Source organism: Girardinichthys multiradiatus, chromosome 22 (assembly GCF_021462225.1).
Source record: "Girardinichthys multiradiatus isolate DD_20200921_A chromosome 22, DD_fGirMul_XY1, whole genome shotgun sequence".
In the NCBI taxonomy this organism is placed as follows: domain Eukaryota; kingdom Metazoa; phylum Chordata; class Actinopteri; order Cyprinodontiformes; family Goodeidae; genus Girardinichthys; species Girardinichthys multiradiatus.
The window spans coordinates 6,344,771-6,372,220 of record NC_061814.1 but is presented as its reverse complement, the minus strand read 5'-3'; the positions used below and the strand labels follow the sequence as shown (position 1 = coordinate 6,372,220).

General features: G+C 42.6%; 1 protein-coding gene across 2 annotated transcripts in view; it reads right to left on the bottom strand.

The window, feature by feature from the left end:
* LOC124859234 (ras and Rab interactor 2-like) overlaps positions 1–27,450 on the bottom strand; it is a 35,619-nt gene that overhangs the window by 5,497 nt on the left and 2,672 nt on the right. For both annotated transcript variants that reach the window (XM_047351894.1, XM_047351893.1), the window contains exon 2: positions 15,098–16,478. In XM_047351894.1, the coding sequence (XP_047207850.1) occupies positions 15,098–16,118 (1,021 nt within the window). In that variant the 5' untranslated portion in view covers positions 16,119–16,478. The remainder of the gene's footprint in view (positions 1–15,097; positions 16,479–27,450) is intronic.

Here is a 27,450-nt window from a genome sequence, read left to right as displayed (position 1 = left end):
AAGAAATAAAAAACTGAAAAGTGGGGCGTGCAATATTATTTGGCCCCTTCACTTTCAGTGCAGCAAACGCATTCCAGAAGTTCAGTGAGGATCTCTGAATGATCCAATGTTGTCCCAAATGACTGATGATGATAAATAGAATCCACCTGTGTGTAATCAAGTCTCCGTATAAATGCAGCTGCTCTGTGATAGTCTCAAGGTTCTGTTCAAAGCGCAGAGAGCATCATGAAGACCAAGGAACACATCAGGCAGGTCTGAGATACTGTTGTGGAGAAGTTTAAAGCTGAATTTGGATACAAAAAGATTTCCCAAGCTTTAAACATCCCAAGGAGCACTGTGCAAGCAATTATATTGAAATGGAAGGAGTGTCAGACCACTGCAAATCTACCAAGACCCGGCCGTCCCTCTAAACTTTCATCTCGAACAAGGAGAAGACTGATCAGAGATGCAGCCTAGAGGCCCATGATCACTCTGGATGAACTGCAGAGATCTACAGCTGAGGTGGGAGAGTCTGTCCATAGGACAACAATCAGTCGTACACTCCACAAATCTGGCCTTTATGGAAGAGGCGCAAGAAGAAAGCCATTTCTCAAAGATATCCATAAAAAGTCTCATTTAAAGTTTGCCACAAGCCACCTGGGAGACACACCAAACATATGGAAGAAGGTGCTCTGGTCAGATTAAAGCAAAATCGAACTGTTTGGCCACAATGCAAAACAACATGTTTGGCGTAAAAGCAACACAGCTCACACCAGCCCCACTGTCAAACATGGTAGTGGCAGCATCGTGGTTTGGGCCTGCTTTTCATCAGCAGGGACAGGGAAGATGGTCAAAATTGATGGGAAGATGGATGGGGCCAAATACAGGACCATTCTGGAAGAAAACTTGTTGGAGTCTGCAAGAGACCTGAGACTGGGATTAAGATTTATCTTCCAACAAGACAATGATCCAAAACATAAAGCCAAATCTACAATGGAATGGTTCACAAATAAACGTATCGAGGTGTTGAAATGGACAAGTCAAAGTCCGGACCTGAATCCAATCGAGAATCCGTGGAAAGAGCTGAAGACTGCTGTTCACGAACGCGCTCCATCCAACCTCACTGAGCTCGAGCTGTTTTGCAAGGAAGAATGGGCAAGAATTTCAGTCTCTCGATGTGCAAAACTTATAGAGACATACCCCAAGCGACTTGCAGCTGTAATTGCAGCAAAGGGTGGCGCTACAAAGTATTAACGCAAGGGGCCCGAATAATATTGCACACCCCACTTTTCCGTTTTTTATTTGTTAAAAAAGTTTGACACATCCAATAAATTTCATTCCATTTCACGATTGTGTCCCACTTATTGTTGATTCTTCACCAAAAATTAGAATTTTATATCTTTATGTTTGAAGCCTGAAATGTGGCAAGAGGTTGACCAGTTCAAGGGGGAGTACTTTTGCAAGGCACTGTATGTAGCAGTTCACTGATTTCCCCTAACTGAAGCACCCTAATGTGTTTCTGTGCCTCTCATTATCAGCAACGAATTGATGAGCAATTTCTTTCCTGTTTAGTTTGTGTATTTTTTCTCTGTGGATATGACACACAGCAACACTGTTCAGCCAAGACTGTGTCACTGTGCTGCGGAGCCAGGTTTTTGACCTCCGAAGACCACTGACGTTTCTTTCAGTCTAAGCAGACAAGGCAGGCACAGTAAGAAGCAACCACACAAGTATTTCCACTTGTTCAGAAAGGCCCCGGACCCCTGGCAACATTCCTCGCAAAATGGCAACAGCTTCACTGCTTGACTGATACTCATACGTGAACATTAATAACTGCACTTGAAGATAAAGTCTGTTCACTTCTGGGTACTGCAGCAAAACATCATTATCTGTCACTTCTGTTAAGAGCACTTTTTCAAGTTTCCTGATCATAAGCACCCCTTCATTTTCAAAACTGTCTGTGAATTGCATACTCACAGTGTCAAATTCCTTGAAAAATTCTGTTCTGAAATAGTCAGAGGTAGCCTTACCTAATTGCGCTTTTGCAATCTTTTAAGCAAGCCATTTGCCCTGCTGGCTGAATCTGATTTACCATATGCCATTGCCTCTAGATCAAGCAATATAGGTTGATACTGGTTTAGTACCTGTACGTTCAGTCCACATTGTTGGACACAAGGGCCTGAGAGACTGGCCCGCTCTGTGCTTTTACAATATCCTGGAAAATAGACTTCATTTTCATTGACTTGCCAAACACAACCCCCAAATTATAAGCCCACGGCGTAGGGTCACAGACAACAGAAGAGGCTGAGCAGGCATGTTGTATGATCAGATTCCCACAGTGTACATAAGGAGCCAGAGGTTGATGTATTTTGACAATGTTCTGTGCTCCTGAATATATTCCTGCCATGTTTGCTGCACTATCATAGGCTTGGCCTCTCAACCCAGCTTTTGACAAGTTGAGAAGGAGCAGTACATCCATAATAACCTTTACAAAGTTTTCTCCTGTGGTGTCAGAGACTTTATACATGCCAACAAATTCTTCATGAACAATCAGATCATGACCAGCATATGTCACAACTACTGCCTTCTGATCCTTTCCTGACACGTATTGTGTTCCATCCATAATCACAGAAAACTGTTGTGGAAGTGACCTGATCTTATTTAGAATTTCACGCACTATTGAGTGGCTTAGTAAACTCAGGATCTCGTTTTTAACTTTGGGATTTGTGTAGTCAACTCGAGAACTCAACCATTTCCTTAGTTTAGGGTCATCCTCAGATTTATACTCTAATTACTGTGCTAAATTTCCTTCACTGTCATCATGCCCCCATATAGCAAGACCCTGTCTTGCCAAAAACTGCACAGCACAAAAATGTTTAACAGACAGGTTTGGGCCTCCTCTTGCTGTGATGCCTGTATTTTAGACAGTTGCATATCCACTGATCTACTCTCATAGATTTGTGTTGTCAAGGCTATTTTAATCTAGTGTGTAATGCAAATTTTTCACAGCCCTTCTGCCAGTTTTTAAAACCAGTGGAAATTAATGTCTGCTCTGTGTTTTTTGCAAGCTGTGATGCCTTCTTTGAAAAAGCTTTGTGACAGTAAAAGCATAATAGTTATTCAACCCCTGGGATAAAATTAAGTCAGGAGAAGTCCTCATACCACTGTCTCTGAAATCTTAGAGTTTTGTCAGCCAATGTTTGACACACAATTGTCGTGGGATCTGGCTGATGTGGCTTGAGGGTGGCCACAGAAGAGCAATCCTCTGCTCTATCACTATCTACAGGCTCTGCCTGTCAGTGCTGCAGCCTGGTCTCTGCCCTGAAGCACGGCCTTCTCTCTGGGCTACCTATTACAATACAGACAATAAATAGTTTGGTGTGCGAATGCGAGGTTATCTGTAATATCTGTGAAAACCCTCTCCTGATACCTGCTTGGTTTCACCTTGCGGATAAAAACATTTTACAAGTTGTAACCTTTTCATACCTGTGAAGACCTAGCATCATCATCCACTGCTTCTGGCCTCTGCTTTCCCTCACTCGGCTCTTTTTATTGGGGCAATAAAAATTTCTTTAAATATGTGGAAAGCCATAGTGAGCACAAATTCTACACAGGAATTAACAAGGACTGGGTTTATTCTCACCAGAGGTGGGTAGTAACTAGTTACATTTACGAATTTGACAAATACGTTTAGGAGTGGTTTCACTGCACCGTACTTTTTATTTTTACTTAATATTATCATAAAGTATCGATAATCTTCCATTAGTAAAATGTTTGGCTTCTCTGCCCACTGTGAGTAACTTTACTGAATAAAGAACAAACACATTTCAACCTAAAATGCAGCAGACATACGGTTTAAGTTTAACTAAAATTAGCATTCTTTTTTCACACAATTGTTTTAATGTTACTTTTATCTGATGAGACTTCTGTGACATAGAGGTTAAGGTAATATAGAGTAAAAAGTATATATTGTCAATGTAGTATACCCTGTTCTATCATACATACATTTTGTAGTGTAAGAAATTGATTTGTATGTTTTATGTTAGTTAACAAAAAATTGATTTTGATAAGTGTTTTTTCTGCCCTTATTATTATTGTTATTACTTATTTTTATTTGTTTCAATTACTTTCTTTTAGTCTTTAAAACCAAAGAAATTTTAACATAACTTTATATCATGGTCTGTCTGATTACATAATTTTAAATAGTAAAATAGTACTTAATCAGTACTTAGTACTTTTTTATCAAATACTTTTTTACTCTTTCTTGAGTAATTTCTTGGACGGCTACTTGTTACTTTTACTCAAGTAGAAATATGTTGATGTAGTGCTACTTTTACTTCAGTACAATTTTTTGGTACTCTACCCATATCTGATTCTTACCATGAACTAGTTAGCAAGGGATGTAACCTATTCTTGTTAACTAGCTTAACACTGTTGTATTGCTCTTGCATCTTATACTGCTCTATATTTACTTCTCACTCACTTAAAACTGTGCGCATATATTTATATTATATTGTAGATATGTTTATACTGTTTAATTTGTACTGTATTGCACCGACTACGCCAAAACAAATTCCTTGTATGTCCAAAAACGTACTTGGCAATAAAGCTTTTCTGATTCTGATTCTGATTCTGAACATAATATACTGGCATGTATTAACAAGTAAACATTTAGCTAACATTATCTGCATGCAACAGCATTACTCAACTTACACGGTTTGTTTGAGCTGTTCAGAGTTTTCTGCCTTTTGCTGGGTGTAGCTGGTTTTCTGAACATCCTGACTCTACACACACTGTGAAGCACCGCACTCAGTAGCAAGTGTACAGTCTGTGACCCACGGCATTATGGTAAGCCAAAGGTTCAAAAATCGTCCGTAACGTTGTTCTAATCTGTAAATATGACAAGCTAACAGTGCCACAAAACAGCCCTTTTACCACGTGTCTACATCACACAAAAACTGCTGTTTCATAAGTTAGGGTGCCCCAAAATACAGCACAAATCCCATTAAAGCACAGTTTAATGCAGCGTTTTATGATCACCCGCTGAATGCAGAAAAAACTGTGTTTTTCAGATCATTGAACGCCGTTTTAACGCCCGACGGCGTTCAATGTTCTGACAAACGTCGTTCTATTTTATCCCTACTGACCGCCAGAGGTGGGGCTTTAAGTACTGAATAATCATCCTTGTGCATGCACAGGTCGAGCAATAGTCACTCGGGATCTACCGGTGATCAACGTGAGTCTATATAATCACGTGACACCAGGAGCCCAGTCCCTTTTTCATCTTGTCGTGCACTGGTTTGCTGAGTATATACTGCTTCTTGCTACTTCTGCTTGCTGCTTGTAGCCTCGTGACCGTTTTCTGGTTGGAGCTGCGGGTGTGTCTCGCCCTCCAGGGGATGCGCAACCTGTTTTTTTCAGATTGCCATTGTTCTCTGTCAACTGGTAAGTTTTGTTCATTGTGTGAATGCTGAAGGCATTCACAGTATTGAGATCCTGTTTCTCTTTATTATTATTATCAGTGAGAATGCATTCATGCATTAGTGTGAATGCTGTAGGAATGCTGTAGGCCTTCATATAGTGTTCCTGTTTCTCTTTATTGTGTGAATGCCTTCAGCATTCACACAATAAAGTGTAATTCTGACCAAAAAATCCTTAAACTCACATGTTTTCGAATCACAGCCTCTCGTAAATCGTTTGAGGTAGAGACATGAGCCTTGTGCAGATTTATGTTCAGACCTTTCTGGCGCTCACAGTGAAGGAATGTTTTTGATGCCTTTTATCATTTTGTCATAAAAAAGGTTTGTTTAGGAGTACTAAATCTGTCCTTTCCAAAATCGCTGGAAATTGAAAATTTCCAAATTATCCACTTTTCTACACTGTCACATCTCCTACATGGATTTATGTAGACACACGAAAATCTCCAGGATTGTTCACCCATCCCTGCTGATACCTACAGTTGAGAAATGTTTTGGATACCTTTTATCGTTTTCGCGTGAAGTAGGTTTGTTTGAGAGTGAAAAATTCATTTTCACTCGGGTTAAAAATGGTCAAAATTATCCACGTTTTCACAGGTTCACACCTCTCAGACAGATTTTTATAGAAACCTGAGAAGCTCCATGATTGTTCAGCAAGGCCTGCTGATTCATACGGTGCATGAATCAAATCGATAGCCCTTATAGTTTCCGAGTTATTAGATGTTGTTCGAGAGCATGTTCAGGCATTTTCAGTTTTTTTCCATTTTTCTCTTTCAGCAAAAACGTGTTAATATTCTCATTCCCCTGTCCGTTCTGAGAAAAACGGTCCCAAAATGACGTCGATAGCCCTTACGGTTTCCAAGTTATGGGCAGTAGTTCGGGAGCATGTGCCACCATGTTATAAAGCCAGGCCATGATGAGACACAAAGTGTGGTGCTGCGAGTGAGAAACAGCAGTTGTTGGGCCCTCATTAATTACCATAGGAACAGAACACAGATGCCAGTGAACTTAAGTAACCTCTGACAGATAGTGGCCCTGAGGCTGAGCTCAGGCCAGAAGCTTCAATGAGTGATCACAATAAGTCAGTCATAGCTGACAACCAAACTAGACTTTCAAAATAAGACCTACAAATACGCTACAAAATAAAAGCCTCTTTTTACACTGAACATCAACCTTCCATATTTACAAATTATTTTTTTTAAATCTAATAGCATAAACAATTATTTCAGCCGAGCAGGCAGGTTCCATATGACCAATGGAAATATCCCAGACTTGAAAGGACAACCCTGGTAGATTTTCAAAATAAGACAAAACATGCTCTATAAAATAAAAGCCTCTTTTTACAGTGAACATCAACCTTCCATAGTTACTAATGATATTTTAAACTGATAATAGCATACACAATGATTTTAGAATAGCAAGCAGGTTCTATATAGCTAATGCAACCAGGCTCGATTTTCAAAATAAGACAAAGCATGCTCTACAAAATAAAAGTCTTTACATTTTAAACTATATATCATTGCAGGACTGGGCATTACACTACTGTTGGAGTTCACCCAGTGTTGTAAATGGGACTATGCTGGTCCTTTGAAATAAGGCTTACTGAAACTTTCAAAATAAAAGCCTCAGTGTTCCATAGTTTGTATTGATTTTTTAAGCTGATAATAGCATACACAATGATTTTAGAGGAGGAAGCAGGTTCTTTATATCTAGTGGAAGTACGCCAGACCTAAAAGGACAACTATACTGGAGTTTCAAAACAACACCTAGACATACCCTAAAAAATAAACGTATTCATATTTCACACAGCGATAATTGCAGCATTGGTCTTAACACTATTGCTGGGACTCTGTGATGGAAATGGATCTACTTTATCCTTTCAAAATAAACTCACAGATATTTACAAAATAAAAGTCTCAACATTCCTTAGTTGGGGCCTGACATAGCAATGAAGGGAGAACAGTGAGTGGCCAGACTCCCATGCCATTGCCTGGTGACACCTATTACTACATATTTCTAAACTGGACTCTTTATTTATTTGCAACTGCCAAAGCAATGCAAGGACGCATGATTACTGGTGAAACAAGAACAGGTCTAGATAGACATCTTAATCTTCTACCCGCAATCATGATGCACACCGTTCTGTTGCTTTGGTTCCGTACCTCAGCCCCCAACCGTCGGCTCTGGTCCGAGAAGCACGCACCAAGAGGCAGGCCCCGTCTAAATTTCTTCAGAAATGTTCTAGTTTATTATTATTATTATTGTGTGAATGCTGAAGAGTGAATAATTTTAAACAGCAATTTCATAAACTTTTGAATATACGCAGTAGTAAGCATTAGCATTTTAGCTAATTTTAGCCTATACATTGCTTTTTGCATGGTAGATGGGTTAAATTAATATCAGCCTTCATGCTAGTGATAGCCAATATGCTAACGTTAGGATTGTAGCTTCTCTTTCTCCTCTCTTAGCTACAGAACACTTTTGCATTTTTTAGGCAATTTCCTGTTTGTTTTTGTGTTCAGCGTATTTGTTGTTAGTTCATTTTTTTCTGAAATTTCTCCCATTGTTTTATGTAATTTAGCACTGACTTCAACTTTTTAGGCTATATTTTTGCTTTAGTCTATGCTTTTTCAGCTCATCTATGGCAGCTCTTTCCTGCTTTTTATAAAGTTTTTGTCAGTTCTTGCATTTCAACAACTCTTTCAACAAGTAGTTTTGAGGTAACTTTACATTGTTAATCTGTTTTATAGCTAATAGTCTTCCTGCTTAAACAGATCAGATGACAGTTTTTCTTTGCTGTTTCTGCTATTTCTGTTCAGGTGTTGGAACAGCAGTAGAACCTGTTTAAGTAGCTGGCATCAAATGGTCGCTGTTTTGATGCTCCCCTTGGAACTATGAAGATGGTCTTATCATCATAAGTCTAGTGTATATTTGTTCAAGGTTCTTATGGAGATTTTTACCAGGTTCTGGTGGAGTTGGGACCTGATTTTGATTAAGGTTTCTGCCTGGTTCTGATAGAGTTGGTACCTTGATCTGATAGAGGTTTATACCTGATTCTGATGAAAATTTGTAGGAGGTTCTTAAAAAGATTTGTTTCTGGTTCTGATGGAGTTTTTTGTCAGGTTCTGATGGAGTTTTGACCCAGTTCTTATAGAGGTTTGTTCCTGGTTCTGATAGTTTGGATCTGGCTCTGATGGAGATCTGTATCTGGTTCTGTTGGAAGTCTGTACCTGGTTATGATGGATGTTTCTCCTTGGCTCTGATGGAGTTTGTACCTGGTTCTGATGGAGATTTTTTTCCTGGTACTGATGGAGCTTTTTGCCAGGTTCTGGAGGAATTTGGACCTGGTTCTGATAGAAGGTTCCTCCTGGTTCTGAAGGTGATTTGGACCTGCTTCTGGTGGAGGGTCCCTAACTGATTCTGATGGCGTTTGGGTCCAGTTCCGGTGGAGATTTGTTCCAGGTTTGGATGCTTCTTGGAACTGGTTCTGATAGAGGTTTCTTTCTGGTTCTGATTGCCCTCCTCTCTTGGGTAGCCTGGTCTGGGCCTGATTTAGGTGAGTTTCCACAAAGAAAGCAATATTTACTTTAAGTTGATCTGAAAAGGTAAATAAATGTGGAATCATACTAAAAAAAAAAAACCAAAAGAAGCTTTCTAAAACCTAAATCCTACAGAAAAGCACACTTCTTATGAGCTCTGTTTATAAACTTAAGTGTGTATGATGTAAATAGTAATCAGCTACAGCATATAAAATTTAGAAATGCAGAAATATACCCACAGTCCCATTGAAGCCATTAGGGCTTTGGAGAGGAGCAAAATTCTAACAAAGTAAAGCCGAACAAGCAAGTACACAAACAAATTAAATCAGGCACTTTGGGAAAAGCACCAAAACGGCCAGGTAATAGCTATTTATGAAATGAATACGGGGCAAGCCATCTTAAGGCAAAGAGAAGCACGAGGCGGGTCATGGCTCACCGGGATTCAGTCACAAGAGTCTCATCAAGGCGGCAGGAGAGGAAGAGGACGAGAAAGGACGAAGGCAAAAGTTTATGTTTGCCAGGAAGGATTTACCATCTTCTGCAGTGAGGAAAGAGGAACTTTGCCCAGCTTGGTCCATGATCTGGAACCTGGCGGGGAAGAACTTCCTGTATAGGAAGCCTGCACTCTTAAGCTGCGAATTGACTTCAGGGAACGGCGCCCTCTTTTTGGAGACCTCGGGACTATAGTCTGGGAAGATGTGGATCTCTGCCCTGCGGTAGGTGAGGTGAACCACCACCAGTGCAAGTTTGAGGATTAGCTCTTTGTTCTGGAAATGATGGATTCTAGCCATACACTGGTGCGGAGCTCCCGGCACTTGGTAAGAAAGGCAGTGGGTTGAGAACCTTTAATTTTCTCAGGTAAGCCTGTTATGCAAATGTTATTGAGTCTGGATCTATTCTCCAGGTCGTCTGCTTTTAGCCTTAGCATCTTGTTATCTATCATTAGCTTGTTGCAGGTGGTTTCAAGCTCCGATGATGTTTCGAGCAGCTGGATTGTCGTATCATATTGTTCGAGTAAAGCCCTGTCAACCGAGGACTGTGCTGACAGCTTTAAAAGAATCCTTTCCTCCAAGCCCCGCAACATCGCCTCCATGTCCGCCCGCATTAGCGGAGCCCTAGGGTTGCTAGCGGCTCTTGAGGGTTGACTTGTCTGGGTTCCTTGGGAGTTTTCTGCTTCATCCGGTTCCTCAGGTGCATTGGTGTTTATTTTATTTTATTTTTTTGCTGGTTTGCCCATTTCATCAGCTACGGGATATAAAGCTGTCTGCTGCTTTGCAAGGATTTCAACAGAGCTCTTCCAGCTTGCTGTCTACTCCGCTATTAGCCAAACCGGAAGCCCTTTTTTTTTACATTTTTGGTCAACATTCTGCATTAGGTCCTTTGACTTTCAACAGAACCATTTTCCTAGATATAGTTGCAGAGCAAAAACACATTTTTCTGTCTTAATTGCAGTCGCCTAGTTCAGCAAGAAAACAACAGCTTGAGTGACAAAAGAAAAAGTTTGAGCCGTGGATTTGACTTCCGCTGGTATTTTAGACTAAATGGACAAACCTTAAGCCCTTGAAGCCCCTACTTCCAACCAATCGGTTGTGCCAAACATCACCGCCAGTGGGTTGTGCCAAGCATCACATCGAATCTTCAGAGGTGGAATTGAGTTCATGCCTCAGTGGGTTTGGAATTTTTCTGTGCTCAAAGTGTGACCTGCTAAACGCTCTCAATATATGTGTGGTAATATGCCTGCAGAAAGATAACAGACTGATGCTTTGGGTTTTTCAAAGCAAAATGGTCTGATCATTTGTACAACGGAATTTATCAAACATTTGTCATGATCTCTGTTTTTTGCCAGACCATCAACACATTCTGATTCTTCACATTCTAATATCGTTACATTGGCCAAGTCCCAACTCACTGACAATCAAAATTAGGTACCCAGGAAGAATGGATCAATTGGGATGCTTCACCACATGCAGACCGCCGATGGTAAGGAGAGGACATGAAATGAACTGGGATGTCTAGAAAGAGCAACAGGGTGTAGGTGGTGGCATTGTGAGTAGACTTGTAGAATTCTAGGCAGCTGCAGAAGACTCCGGCAGTAAGTAGAACAGTGAGTAAAATGGTAAATGGACTGAACTTATATAGCGTTTTCCAGTCATACAGACCCCTCAAAGCGCTTTACACTAGAGCCACATTCACCCAGTCAAACTCATTAATGATCACACATTCATACATCGATACACAGATCATTAGGCAACTTGATTCTAAGTGCCTTGCCCAGGTGACGGGAGGAAGCTGGAATTGAACCAACAACCGATTGCAAGACGACTACTCTTCCTACTGAGCCACAGGGTCATTAGCTACAGAGGACAACATGTAAACATGTAAAAAGCATGTGGGGCATATTAAAATCACCTCATTGGAACCAAAAGGGTTCTGCTAACCCAACCTAGACCACACCAATGGATGGCTGACAGTAAAGAGTCATGTTGTTCTGCAATAGGACCACAGGAAAATGGATCAATCCTGATGATGCTATGGAGAGATACACCAGTTTACTACCCACATCATCAGCTACAGGGCTGACTTCTGGTTACCTCTGGTAAAAGAGACCATCACAGGACAGTGCTAAGTCAGTGGATTTGTGCTTCTCTTTACATGCACTTAGCTAACCCCATAGGTGAGCTGATTCAGTCTAAAAGAAAGAGGCAAGAGGTTTAAAAAACATAATTCCTGTGGATTTTACTTGTTTGAAGCAAGGTTCAGAGCTTTGGTATGACTAGGAAGATCATGACCAATCAGATCTTGCACCAAAGACCTTCTTGTGGGGTGAGAGGAACGCCAGACATCTGACATCTGTTACAGCTGAATATGTGTGTGAAACCATTTTAATTACCTTCTTCACTAATGACAGAGCCGTGCTTAGTATTTGTAAATAAACGCCTGATCAGCTGCTGTCTTTATAGAGCTACTAGATGTTAGTCCTCTGATCTGGGTTTGGGTTGACTCATTTTGAAGCACTGACACACCACAGTGGGACCTGTTGAGAAAAACTCATGATTCAGAAGGTTGTTTTTAGTAGCTCCATGTCGCTTACATCTACAGTCCCACTAAAGGACTGTGACAAGGACACAGGAAGAAGTAAGCATCTATCTTCTAACAGATATAGACTGTTCTTTGGTACACACCACAGAACCACAAAGTTTCATTATTTTTTATAAGGATCACATCCCTCTTTCATTTCATATTTTATCAGAAGAGGTTATGAGAGCAGAAACAGAGCGCCCCCAGAGCACTGCAGGGGCCTGCCTCTAATCCTCTGCCTCTGATTGGACAGCTGCTACAGAAGAGCTGCTGTCAGACGTACGAAATTGCACAACTTGGCACTGTGTGCCATCCAGATGCATCTGGGCCAGCCGGTCTTTGAGCCGAACAGAAGCAGCTCTTTGAGACTGCTGCATTAAAACACTGGGCAACTTTTCCAAGAAGTAAACACTGCTGCAGAAAAACAAAAGCACTCAGAAAACAGGCAAGCTGCATACCAACATGATGAAAGACACATCTCAGTTTCCAAGTGTTTCCAAAATAATGTGATTTCTCCATTGATCTATCATTCACCCTTCCCAACGACATCACCCAATTATTTACAAGCACACAAAAAAACGACTCCAGCATCCTCATTGACATAAGATGACACAAAATGACATGAGATGATGTCAATGAGGTCATAAGGCTTAAACTGTGGAAATGTAAGCAGAAGAGGACCACATTATACAGTGGGGAGAACAAGTATTTGATACACTACTGATTTTTCCGATTTTCCCACTTGCAAAGCATGTAGAAGTCTTTTTATCATATGTCCTCTTCAACTGTGATTGACGGAATCTAAAACAAAAATCCAGAAATTCACATTGTGTGATTAAGTAATTAATTAGCATTTATTGCATGACATAAGTATTTGTTCACCTAACAACCAGTAAGAATTTCAGCTTTCACAGGCCTGTTAATGAAGCCCCCCTGTTCTCACTCATTACCTTTATTAACTGTACCTGTTTGAACTCGTTATCTGTATAAAAGACACCTGTTCACACACTCATTGAAGAGACCTGGGACCACAGTCTCAAAGAAGACCATTAGTAACACACTACACCACCATGGATTAAAATCCTGCAGAGCATGCAAGGTCCCCCTGCTCAATCCAGTGCATGTCCAGTCATGCCTGAAATTTGCCCATGACAGTCTGGTTGATCCAGAGGAGGAATGGGAGAAGGTTATGTGGTCTGATGAGACGAAACTAGAGCTTTTTGGTCTAAACTCCACTCACCGTGTTTGGTGGAAGAAGGATGAGTACAACCCCAAGAACACCATCCCTACCATCAAGCATGGAGATGGAAACATCTTTCTTTGGGGATGCTTTTCTGCAAAGGGGACAGGACAACTGCACCATATTGAGGGGAGGATGGATTGGGCCATGTATGCCAGCAACCTCCTCCCTCAGTCAGGGCATTGAAGATGGGTTATGGCTGGATCTTCCAGCATGACATCAACCCAAAGCACACAGCCAGCACAACTAAGGAGTGTTTCCGTAAGAAGCATCCCAAGGTTCTGGAGTAAACTAGCCAGTCTCCAGACCTGAACATTGTTGTAAATAAGCGCCGTTTAACTAAATAATCTGAACTGAAACTATCTGTGTAGTTATGCTGCTATAGGCTTAGGCTGCTGGAGGACATAACGACCACTTTCACCCTCTTCGCTACATTCTCACACTACTCTCCAATTTTGCATTGTTTGCTGTTATTTCAGCTTTTAACCTTGTTCTCTCTTTTCTCTTCCTAGAAGCTACACCTGGCCTGGCTCTGTGTCTGCCTGTGACACATTTCTGGAGAGGGGAATTGTCCGAGCTTCTGCTGGCAACAATTTAATGCTCACCCTCTACCGATGATCCACATAGCCCTGTCTTTTAGTGTTTAACCCTTTCTCTCTCCTAGACATGGAAATTGACTGAGCTTTTACTGTAACTAATTATATGTGCTCTCTTTCAGACTCTAACCTTGAAAACTGTCTCAGAGTTAATCTGTTCTTTCTTTCTAGGTGAAACGACTAAAGGAGCTACATTCATTAACATTTACTTTTCCTTCCCATAGAAAGTACTTCTGGATCAGTGCTTCTGTGTTCTTTCTGTGTCTCTGCTCTGTTCTCTCAAAACCCCAGTCGGTCATGGCAGATGGCCGCTCACACTGAGCCTGGTTCTGCTGGAGGTTTCTTCCTGTTAAAAGGGAGTTTTTCCTCTCTGCTGTCGCTACATACATGCTCAGTATGAGGGATTGCTGCAAAGTCAACGCCAGTGACTGTCCACTGTCTCTACATGCTCATCCGGGAGGAGGGAATGCTGCAAGTCACTGACTGGATGCAATCTGCTGGGTTTCCTTAGATAGAAAAACTTTTTATCCAATTTGAATAAAAAGCTAACTCCGACTGCACTGTTCAATTGTTAGGATTAATTGGAATGTATGTACCTGACTGTTGTGAAGTGCCTTGAGACAACATGTGTTGTGAATTGGCGCTATATAAATAAAACTGAATTTAATTGAATTGAATCCAATCGAAAATCATTGGAGGGAGCTGAAAGTCCATATTGCCAAGCAACAGCCCCGAAACCTGAAGGCTCTGAAGAAGATCTGTATGGAGGAATGGTCCAAAATCCCTGCTGTGTACAAACCTGGTCAAGAACTACAGGAAACATCTGATGTATTGCAAACAAAAGTTTCTGTTCCAAATATTATGTTTTGTTTTTCTGATGTATCAAATACTTATGTCATGCCATAAAATGTAAAATCATTACCTAAAAGTCACACAATGTGATATTCCGAATTTTAGTTTTAGATTCCGTCATTCACAGTTGAAGAGAACTTATGATAAAAATTAAAGACTTCTACATGATTTGCAAGTGGGAAAACCTGCAAAATCGGCAGTGTATCAAATACTGTATTTCCAACACTGAATGCTTTATCCAAGTTATAACATTTAACTTCTTGCTTAACTTGAAAACTATTTGAGCAAGACAGAAACAGAGGTAAAGAAGGAGGAACCATTTTATTACAACCTTACCAATCTGATCCTCAGGAATGAGGCTCTCAATCAGTGGCTTCATCTCAGAGCTTTGTTGTAGATAGCTCTTCATTTGAGTGATAAACTGGCGGATGGTCTGAAGCAACTCGAGTCCCAAGCTTTGACCATGACAAGCCTGGCCACCAGCACACTCCCCCACGTAGCTGAGATATTCATGCACCAGGGAGCCAAAGTACGAGTTCTTATCCTTGGACATTTCCAGCACCTTGCGGATCGCCATCTTCTCTGGTGTCAGCAGGGAGTTAAAAACACCACTCATCTTCCAAAATTTTCCTTGCAGGGCTTTTTGCAGGACCAAAGCACTGCCACTAGGGCGCCGCTTTGGGTAGCCTCCAGGTGGCAGCATGGTTACATCTTGCTCATTCTCGAGGCCAACGCCATAGTCAGAGTCCTCATCTTCATCATCATCAACGTCATCAGCTATATCTGTGCCGCTGCAATGTAAGTGGGATGGTGGGAGGGAGAGAGGGAGATGTGTGTTGAAGTCAGCGATAGTGGGGGGGCTGGGGTCATGCAGAGGAGGAATGAAAAAGGCAGAGTCCTGGAAGTAATCCAGGGAGTCTGAGGAATCCGTGGAAAGGCTCATGTCACTTAGTCGTTGGCCTCCCCTACTACAATCCTCTTGAGCTAATTCTAGTCCAGGTGTTACATCTGCAAGCTTGCTTCTAGTCAACATGAAAGGCTCTGAAGAACTACAGGAGTCCCGGCACATCAAGTGAACTGCCTTTTGCTTTGACAATTTGGACGTGAGAATGGCCTTTTCGATCGCCTGTCTTTCCAGTGCCAGATGGGCATCCTTATGATTGGAAAATGGTAATGCTTTGGTTCGATGGAAGGGCAGGGTTTGCTGGGGAATGGATATGGGGGAGCTGATGCTAAATCTCTTGGGAGGCGAGGACGATGAGGTGATGCTCAGCGAGGAGCCAATGTGTGAAAGGAGATTGCTGCTCTTCTCCTCTTCCTCCTTGGGAATGTTAATCCATGCGATTTTTTCTGGCATGCTTTGCTGTCAAACAGCACACGGTGGTGTTTGGCAAGACGAGGAGGGGAATTACAGACATTCAATGCCTGGTTGCTGCATGTTTGTCCTTTACTACATGGGTTTGTGGTTAGACTAAGTTCTTGTCAATGTGGTCTGAAGCCTTTCAAAACATGAGCCTTTCTTTCTCCAGTGGCTGAGGGTTATACTGTTGGCCTCATCCTTCACGTTTTTGCTGCAGTTTTAGCAGAGCTGATCTGGTTGCCACCATCTGGCTGATAAACCTTTAGAAAGAGGGGGTTGAGGAAGCACAGTGCTGACCTGCTGTCTTTGGCAGTGACACTGATGCTGCTTTCCTGTACAACTTACTGTCCCAGAAACCTGCAAGACAAAAGCAGAAGATGTATTACTTCCATTCTAAGACACATTCATACACAAACACAGCCTCTGTTACCCCATGCCTAATGTCTGGATACAAAGAAAGTCTTTTGAAAAGTTCTATAGCAAAACATTTGACCTACTCCATCTTTCACATCCATATGTTGGCATTAAACTGTGTTACTTAATGTCATTATTTTGTCAAGAGTATTGTGGACCAGGGAAACTAAAATGTTGTTTAGAGATTGCGACAATCCACTCCAGCCAGTATTTTTAGGTTTGAACCACAGCTCAGGTTAGTGGAAGAACTTTGACATTGAAGTGGTTGTACCTAAAAGCAGGATAACAGAAAAGACTCTGTTGCTTCAGAGTTCCGTTTCATTCCCACATTAGGTAATAAAATGCGCTGTTGATTAACTGCACACTAGGATTGCAAGCCATCAGGAACACTTGAAACTGTGATATTGTTGAGGAAGTGAATGCAGCCTCCAGCTGATGCAAAATGCTGCAGCAACAGTTCTGCTGAAAAAAAGGAGCAATCTTATTTCTCCTATTTTAGCTTATTTCTACTGGCTTCCTGTTAAATCCAGAATAGAATTTTAAATTCTCTTTCTCAAAGATCCCTAATGATTACATCAGAGAAGTGCTTGTTCCATATATTCCTAACAGAGCACCTTATTCTCAGACTGCAGGTTTACTGGTGGTTCCTAGAACCTCTAAAAGTACAATGGGAGGCAGATATTTTGGTTGTCAGGCTCCTTTCCTGTGTAACCAACTCCCAGTTTTAGTCAGTGAGGCAGACACCCTGTCTGCTTTTAAGTCTAGGCTTAAAACTTTCCTTTTTGATAATGCTTATACTTAGAGGGGCTTAGGTTATCCTGAGCTATCTCTGTAATTATGCTGCTATAGGCTTAGGCTGCTGGAGGACATAATGACCCCTTTCACTCTCTGCTACATTCTCATACTACTCTCCAATTTTGCATTATTTGCTGTTATTTTAGCAGTGAACTTTAACTTAATGCTCACCTCTACAGATAATAAGACACTTGGCCCTGTCTTTTAGCGTTTAACCCTGTCTCTCTCCTAGACATAGAACTTCTTCTGTGACTAACTGTGCAGTATATCTGGTGCTGGCTTAAAAGGCGGTCAAAGTCCATCCAACTGGCCAAATATATAATTTACATGCAGCGATTAAAAGCATGGCATCTAACAAAAAAACAGCCTACCAAATATTGTGTAACAGCAGTCATTTGTGATTGTGATATTGCACACATTGTAACTGACAATAATTGTGATGAAATAAATGTGTGGCTTAACTGCAACCTGTAATATATTGCAGACCAGTGAGGGTCTATGCTAAGAGTCTGCAACCTAAATAAAACAAATTTAGACAGAATCTTACATTACTTTTGAAAAAAAGACAACTTAGAATTAAATATACACCGCTCAAAAAAATAAAGGGAACACTCAAAATACACATCCTAGATCTGAATGAATGAAATATTCTCATTGAATACTTTGTTCTGTACAAAGCTGAATGTGCTGACAACAAAATCCCACAAAAATCATCAATCAAATTTATCAACCAATGGAGGCCTGGATTTGGAGTCACACACAAAATTAAAGTGGAAAAACGCAATACAGGCTGATCCAACTTTGATGTAATGTCCTTAAAACAAGTCAAAATGAGGCTCAGTATTGTGTGTGGCCTCCACGTGCCTGTATGACCTCCCTACAACGCCTGGGCATGCTCCTGATGAGACGGCGGATGGTCTCCTGAGGGGTCTCCTCTCAGACCTGGACTAAAGCATCCGCCAACTCCTGGACAGTCTGTGGTGCAACGTGACGTTGGTGGATGGAGTGAGACATGATGTCCCAGATGTGCTCAATCGGATTCAGGTCTGGGGAACGGGCGGGCCAGTCCATAGCTTCATTGTCTCTATTTTGCAGGAACTGCTGACACACTCCAGCCACATGAGGTCTAGCATATTCCTGCATTAGGAGGAACCCAGGGCCAACCGCACCAGCATATGGTCTCACAAGGAATCTCAGGATATACACACATATATAGGGGTTGGACAATGAAACTGAAACACCTGGTTTTAGACCATAATAATTTATTAGTATGGTGTAGGGCCTCCTTTTGCTGCCAATACAGCGTCAATTCGTCTTGGGAATGACATATACAAGTCCTGCACAGTGGTCAGAGGGATTTTAAGCCATTCTTCTTGCAGGATAGTGGCCAGGTCACTACGTGATACTGGTGGAGGAAAATGTTTCCTGGCTCGCTCCTCCAAAACACCTCAAAGTGGCTCAATAATATTTAGATCTGGTGACTGTGCAGGCCATGGGAGATGTTCAACTTCACTTTCATGTTCATCAAACAAATCTTTCACCAGTCTTGCTGTGTGTATTGGTGCATTGTCATCCTGATACACGGCACCGCCTTCAGGATACAATGTTTGAACCATTGGATGCACATGGTCCTCAAGAATGGTTCGGTAGTCCTTGGCCCATCTAGCACAAGTATTGGGCCAAGGGAATGCCATGATACGGCACCCCAAACCATCACTGATCCACCCCCATGCTTCTCTCTGGGCATGCAACAGTCTGGGTGGTATGCTTCTTTGGGGCTTCTCCACACCGTAACTCTCCCGGATGTGGGGAAAACAGTAAAGGTGAAAACAGATTTGCGCTCCTTGCACCATTGAAACCGACATTTGGCATTGGCATTAGTGACCAAAGCTTTGGCTATACAGGTCCTTCTCAAAATATTAGCATATTGTGATAAAGTTCATTATTTTCCATAATGTAATGATGAAAATTTAACATTCATATATTTTAGATTCATTGCACACTAACTGAAATATTTCAGGTCTTTTATTGTCTTAATACGGATGATTTTAGCATACAGCTCATGAAAACCCAAAATTCCTATCTCACAAAATTAGCATATCATTAAAAGGGTCTCTAAACGAGCTATGAACCTAATCATCTGAATCAATGAGTTAACTCTAAACACCTGCAAAAGATTCTTGAGGCCTTTAAAACTCCCAGCCTGGTTCATCACTCAAAACCCCAATCATGGGTAAGACTGCTGACCTGACTGCTGTCCAGAAGGCCACTATTGACACCCTCAAGCAAGAGGGTAAGACACAGAAAGAAATTTCTGAATGAATAGGCTGTTCCCAGAGTGCTGTATCAAGGCACCTCAGTGGGAAGTCTGTGGGAAGGAAAAAGTGTGGCAGAAAACGCTGCACAACGAGAAGAGGTGACCGGACCCTGAGGAAGATTGTGGAGAAGGGCCGATTCCAGACCTTGGGGGACCTGCGGAAGCAGTGGACTGAGTCTGGAGTAGAAACATCCAGAGCCACGGTGCACAGGCGTGTGCAGGAAATGGGCTACAGGTGCCGCATTCCCCAGGTCAAGCCACTTTTGAACCAGAAACAGCGGCAGAAGCGCCTGACCTGGGCTACAGAGAAGCAGCACTGGACTGTTGCTCAGTGGTCCAAAGTACTTTTTTTGGATGAAAGCAAATTCTGCATGTCATTCAGAAATCAAGGTGCCAGAGTCTGGAGGAAGACTGGGGAGAAGGAAATGCCAAAATGCCAGAAGTCCAGTGTCAAGTACCCACAGTCAGTGATGGTCTGGGGTGCCGTGTCAGCTGCTGGTGTTGGTCCACTGTGTTTTATCAAGGGCAGGGTCAATGCAACTAGCTATCAGGAGATTTTGGAGCACTTCATGCTTCCATCTGCTGAAAAGCTTTATGGAGATGAAGATTTCATTTTTCAGCACGACCTGGCACCTGCTCACAGTGCCAAAACCACTGGTAAATGGTTTACTGACCATGGTATCACTGTGCTCAATTGGCCTGCCAACTCTCCTGACCTGAACCCCATAGAGAATCTGTGGGATATTGTGAAGAGAACGTTGAGAGACTCAAGACCCAACACTCTGGATGAGCTAAAGTCCGCTATCGAAGCATCCCGGGCCTCCATAAGACCCCATCAGTGCCACAGGCTGATTGCCTCCATGCCACGCCGTATTGAAGCAGTCATTTCTGCCAAAGGATTCCCGACCAAGTATTGAGTGCATAACTGTACATGATTATTTGAAGGTTGACGTTTTTTGTATTAAAAACACTTTTCTTTTATTGGTCGGATGAAATATGCTAATTTTGTGAGATAGGAATTTTGGGTTTTCATGAGCTGTATGCCAAAATCATCCGTATTAAGATAATTAAAGACATGAAATATTTCAGTTAGTGTGCAATGAATCTAAAATATATGAATGTTAAATTTTCATCATTACATTATGGAAAATAATGAACTTTATCACAATATGCTAATATTTTGAGAAGGACCTGTAGCAGCCCGGCGATGTATATTGACCCTGTGGAGCTCCCAACGGACAGTTCTGGTGGAAACAGGAGAGTTGAGGTGCATATTTAATTCTGCCGTGATTCGGGTGCCCGTGGTTTTATGTTTTTTGGATACAATCTGGGTTAGCACCCGAACATCCCTTTCAGACAGCTTCCTCTTGCGTCCACAGTTAAACCTGTTGGATGTGGTTCATCCTTCTTGGTGGTATGCTGACATTACCCTGGATACCGTGGCTCTTGATACATCACAAAGACTTGCTGTCTTGGTCACAGATGTGCCAGCAAGAACAATTTGTCCTCTTTTGAACTCTGGTATGTCACCCATAATTTTGTGTGCATTTCAATATTTTGACCAAAACTGTGCTCTTACCCTGCTAATTGAACCTTCACACTCTGCTCTTACTGGTGCAATGTGCAATCAATGCTATATATATATATATATATATATATATATATAGGTCCTTCTCAAAATATTAGCATATTGTAATAAAGTTCATTATTTTCCATAATGTCATGATGAAAATTTAACATTCATATATTTTAGATTCATTGCACACTAACTGAAATATTTCAGGTCTTTTATTGTCTTAATACGGATAATTTTGGCATACAGCTAATGAAAACCCAAAATTCCTATCTCACAAAATTAGCATATTTCATCCGACCAATAAAAGAAAAGTGTTTTTAATACAAAAAACCTCAACCTTCAAAATAATCATGTACAGTTATGCACTCAATACTTGGTCGGGAATCCTTTTGCAGAAATGACTGCTTCAATGCGGCATGGAGGCAATCAGCCTGTGGCACTGCTGAGGTCTTATGGAGGCCCAGGATGCTTCGATAGCAGCCTTTAGCTCATCCAGAGTGTTGGGTCTTGAGTCTCTCGATGTTCTCTTCACAATATCCCACAGATTCTCTATGGGGTTCAGGTCAGGAGAGTTGGCAGGCCAATTGAGCACAGTGATACCATGGTCAGTAAACCATTAACCAGTGGTTTTGGCACTGTGAGCAGGTGCCAGGTCGTGCTGAATAATGAAATCTTCATCTCCATAAAGCTTTTCAGCAGATGGAAGCATGAAGTGCTCCAAAATCTCCTGATAGCTAGCTGCATTGACCCTGCCCTTGATAAAACACAGTGGACCAACACCAGTAGCTGACACGGCACCCCAGACCATCACTGACTGTGGGTACTTGACACTGGACTTCTGGCATTTTGGCATTTCCTTCTCCCCAGTTTTCCTCCAGACTCTGGCACCTTGATTTCCGAATGACATGCAGAATTTGAATTCATCCGAAAAAAGTACTTTGGACCACTGCAACAGTCCAGTGCTGCTTCTCTGTAGCCCAGGTCAGGCGCTTCTGCCGCTGTTTCTGGTTCAAAAGTGGCTTGACCTGGGGAATGCGGCACCTGTAGCCCATTTCCTGCACACGCCTGTGCACGGTGGCTCTGCATGTTTCTACTCCAGACTCAGTCCACTGCTTCCGCAGGTCCCCCAAGGTCTGGAATCGGCCCTTCTCCACAATCTTCCTCAGGGTCCGGTCACCTCTTCTCGTTGTGCAGCGTTTTATGCCACACTTTTTCCTTCCCACAGACTTCCCACTGAGGTGCCTTGATACAGCACTCTGGGAACAGCCTATTCGTTCAGAAATTTCTTTCTGTGTCTTACCCTCTTGCTTGAGGGTGTCAATAGTGGCCTTCTGGACAGCAATAAGGTCGGCAGTCTTACCCATGATTGGGGTTTTGAGTGAAGAACCAGGCTGGGAGTTTTAAAGGCCTCAGGAATCTTTTGCAGGTGTTTAGAGTTAACTCGTTGATTCAGATGATTAGGTTCATAGCTCGTTTAGAGACCCTTTTAATGATATGCTAATTTTGTGAGATAGGAATTTTGGGTTTTCATAAGCTGTATGCCAAAATCATCTGTATTAAGACAATAAAAGACCTGAAATATTTCAGTTAGTGTACAATGAATCTAAAATATATGAATGTTAAATTTTCATCATGACATTATGGAAAATAATGAACTTTATCACGATATGCTAATATTTTGAGAAGGACCTGTATACCTGCTTCCTTCAAGAACACAAATAATGCAGATGGCAAATAATATCTAAAAATATAGTTAACAAATAAACAAAATGTCTAAACATAAACTACATTTTTAAAAATTCATGTCATTTTTGCCTCAATCACCTCTTGATTAACTACACAAAATAATTTCTCTTGCTCTGCAGCAGAAATAGTAATACAACCAAAATAAAATAAGTCATAATTAAAATAGAAACCAAGTCTCTTTGTTGTTAATCATCTTTAGTTAAATAACTGAGATCTTTACGTTTGTGTGGGGGCAAGAACCATATAAATTAAAAACTGACTGAAATATACATATGTGTCTGTGATAGACCAATTTCTCCACCTAATCCTCAAAAGAAGTCTCCCACAACATCTACATATACAGTGCCTTGCGAAAGTACTCGTCCCCCTTGAACTGGTCAACCTCTTGCCACATTTCAGGCTTCAAACATAAACATATAAAATTAAATTTTTTTGTTAAGAATCAACAAGTGGGACACAATGGTGAAGTGGAATGAAATTCATTGGATGTGTCAAACTTGTTTAAGAAATAAAAAACTGAAAAGTGGGGCGTGCAATATTATTTGGCCCCTTCACTTTCAGTGCAGCAAACACACTCCAGAAGTTCAGTGAGGATCTCTGAATGATCCAATGTTGTCCCAAATGACTGATGATGATGATAAATAGAATCCACCTGTGTGTAATCAAGTCTCCGTATAAATGCAGCTGCTCTGTGATAGTCTCAGGGTTCTGTTCAAAGCACAGAGAGCATCATGAAGACCAAGGAACACATCAGGCAGGTCTGTTGTGGAGAAGTTTAAAGCCGAATTTGGATACAAAAAGATTTCCCAAGCTTTAAACATCCCAAGGAGCACTGTGCAAGCAATCATATTGAAATGGAAGGAGTGTCAGACCACTGCAAATCTACCAAGACCCGGCCGTCCCTCTAAACCTTCATCTCGAACAAGGAGAAGACTGATCAGAGATGCAGCCTAGAGGCCCATGATCACTCTGGATGAACTGCAGAGATCTACAGCTGAGGTGGGAGAGTCTGTCCATAGGACAACAATCAGTCGTACACTCCACAAATCTGGCCTTTATGGAAGAGGCGCAAGAAGAAAGCCATTTCTCAAAGATATCCATAAAAAGTCTCATTTAAAGTTTGCAGTTCTCTTTATTTTCATGATTATGAATATTGTAGATTTCCACTGAACGCATCATATCTATGAATTAACACATGTGGAATTATATACTGAACAAAAAAGTGTGAAACAACTGAAAATATGTCTTATATTCTAGGTTCTTCAAAGTAGCCACCATTTGCTTTGATTACTGCTCCACACACTCTTGGCATTCTGTTGATGAACTTCAAGAGGTAGTCACCTGAAATGGTTTTCCAACAGTCTTGATGGAGTTCCCAGAGATGCTTAGCACTTGTTGGCCCTTTTGCCTTCACTCTGCGGTCCAGCTCACCCAAACCATCTCGATTGGGTTCAGGTCCGGTGACTGTGGAGGCCAGGTCATCTGGCGCAGCACCCCATCACTCTCCTTCTTGGTCAAATAGCCCTTACACAGCCTGGAGGTGTGTTTGGGGTCATTGTCCTGTTGAAAAATAAATGATGGTCCAACTAAATGCAAACCGGATGGAAAAGCATGCCGCTACAAGATGCTGTGGTAGCCATGCTGGTTCAGTATGCCTTCAATTTTGAATAAATCCCCAACAGTGTCACCAGCAAAGCACTCCCACACCATCACACCTCCTTCTCCATGCTTCACGGTGGGAACCAGGCATGTAGAGTCCATCCGTTCACCTCTTCTGCACCGCACAAAGACATGGTGGTTGGAACCAAAGATCTCAAACTTGGACTCATCAGACCAAAGCACAGATTTCCACTGGTCTAATGTCCATTCCTTGTGTTCTTTAGCCCGAACAAGTCTCTTCTGCTTGTTGCCAGTCCTCAGCAGTGGTTTCCTAGCAGCTATTTTACCATGAAGGCCTGATTCACACCGTCTCCTCTTAGCAGTTGTTCTAGAGATGTGCCTGCTGCTAGAACTGCTAGAACTCTGTGTGGCATTGACCTGCGATTTCTGAGGCTGGTGACTTGGATGAACTTATCGTCCACAGCAGAGGTGACTCCTGGTCCTTCTTTCCTGGGGCCGTCCTCATGTGAGCCAGTTTGTTTGTAGCGCTTAATGGTTTTTGCGACTGCACTTGGGGACACTTTCAAAGTTTTCCCAATTGTTCGGACTGACTGACCTTCATTTCTTAAAGTAATGATGGCCACTCGATTTTCTTTACTTTTTTCTTGCTATAATACAAATTCTAACAGTCTATTCAGTAGGACTATCAGATGTTTACTGTATCTACCTCCTGCACAACACAACTGATGGTCCCAACCCCATTTATAAGGCTTGAAATCCCACTTATTAAACCTGACAGGGCACACCTGTGAAGTGAAAACCATTTCAGGTGACTACCTCTTGAAGCTCATCAACAGAATGCCAAGAGTGTGCGGAGCAGTAATCAAAGCAAAAGGTGGCTACTTTGAAGAACCTAGAATATAAGACATATTTTCAGTTGTTTCACACTTTATTGTTCAGTATATAATTCCACATGTGTTAATTCATAGTTTTGATGCCTCCAGTGTGAAGCTACAATATTCATAGTCATGAAAATAAAGACAACTCTTTGAATGAGAAGGTGCGTCCACACATTTGGTCTGTACTGTGTGTATGTATGTATATATATATATATATATATATATATATATATTTGCCCTGCGATGGACTGGCGATCTGTCCAGGGTGTACCCTGCCTCTCACCCATAGACTGCTGGAGATAGGCACCAGCTCCCCTGCGACCCACTATGGAATAAGCGGTAGAAAATGACTGACTGACTGATATATATATATATATATACTCGTCCTCTTCCGCTTATCCGGGACCGGGTCGCGGGGGCAGCAGACTCAGCAGAGACGTCCAGACGTCCCTCTCTCCAGACACCTCCTCCAGTTCCTCCAGGGGGAGCCCAAGGTGTTCCCAGGCCAGCCGAGAGACATAGTCCCTCCAGCGTGTCCTGGGCCGTCCCCTGGGCCTCCTCCTGGTGGGACGTGCCTGGAACACCTCCCAAGGAAGGCGTCCAGGAGGCATCCGGTATAGATGCCAGAGCCACCACAACTGGCTCCTCTCGATGTGGAGGAGCAGCGGCTCTACTCCGAGCCCCTCCTGGATGGCCGAGCTCCTCACCCTATCTCTAACGGAGTGCCTGGCCACCCTACGGAGGAAGCTCATTTCAGCCGCTTGTATCCGGGATCTCGTTCTTTCGGTCATGACCCAAAGTTCATGGCCATAGGTGAGGGTAGGAACGTAGACCGACCGGTAAATTGAGAGCTTTGCTTTTCGGCTCAGCTCTCTCTTCACCACAACGGACCGGCACAGCGCCCCCATTACTGTGGCAGCCGCACCAATCCGTCTGTCGATCTCCCGCTCTATTCTTCCCTCACTCGTGAACAAGACCCCGAAATACTTAAACTCCTCCACTTGAGGCAGGAACTCCCCTCCAACCTGAAGAGGACAAGCCACCCTTTTACGGTCGAGTACCATGGCCTCGGACTTGGAGGAGCTGATCCTCATCCCAGCCTCTTCACACTCGGCTGCGAACCGCCACAACGCATGCTGTAGGTCTTGGCTAGAGGGGGCCAGCAGGACCACGTCATCCGCAAAAATAAGAGACGAAATCCACTGGTCCCCAAACCAGACCCCATCCGGCCCTTGGCTGCGTCTAGAAATCCTGTCCATAAAAGTTATGAACAGGACCGGTGACAAAGGGCAGGTCCGACTTAGTGCCAGCAATGCGGACCAAACTCCTGCTCCGCTCGTACAGGGACCAGATGGCCCCTAATAAAGGGCCCCCGATTCCAACTCCTGGAGCACCCCCCACAGGGCATCACGAGGGACACAGTCGAATGCCTTCTCCAGGTCCACAAAACACATGTGAACCGGTTGGGCAAACTCCCATGAACCCTCGAGCACCCTGTAGAGGGTATAGAGCTGGTCCAGTGTTCCACGGCCGGGACGAAAACCACACTGCTCCTCCTGAAGCCGAGGTTCGACTATCGGGCAGACTCTCCTCTCCAATACCCTGGCATAGGCCTTACCAGGGAGGCTGAGGAGTGTGATCCCCCTGTAGTTGGAATACACCTTCCGGTCCCCCTTCTTATAAAGGGGGACCACCACCCCAGTCTGCCAGTCCAGAGGCACTGTCCCCGACCGCCACGCAATGTTGAAGAGGCGTGTCAACCATGACAGCACTACAACATCCAGAGACTTGAGGTACTCAGGGCGGATCTCATCCACCCCCGAAGCCTTGCCACCTTTTTAACCACCTCGGTGACTTCAGCCTGGGTGATGAAAGAGTCCAACCAGCCTCTGTTTCCACCACAAAATGCATGATGGCAGGATTGAGGAGATCCTCGAAGTACTCCTTCCACCGCCCGATAATGTCCTCAGTCGAGGTCAGCAG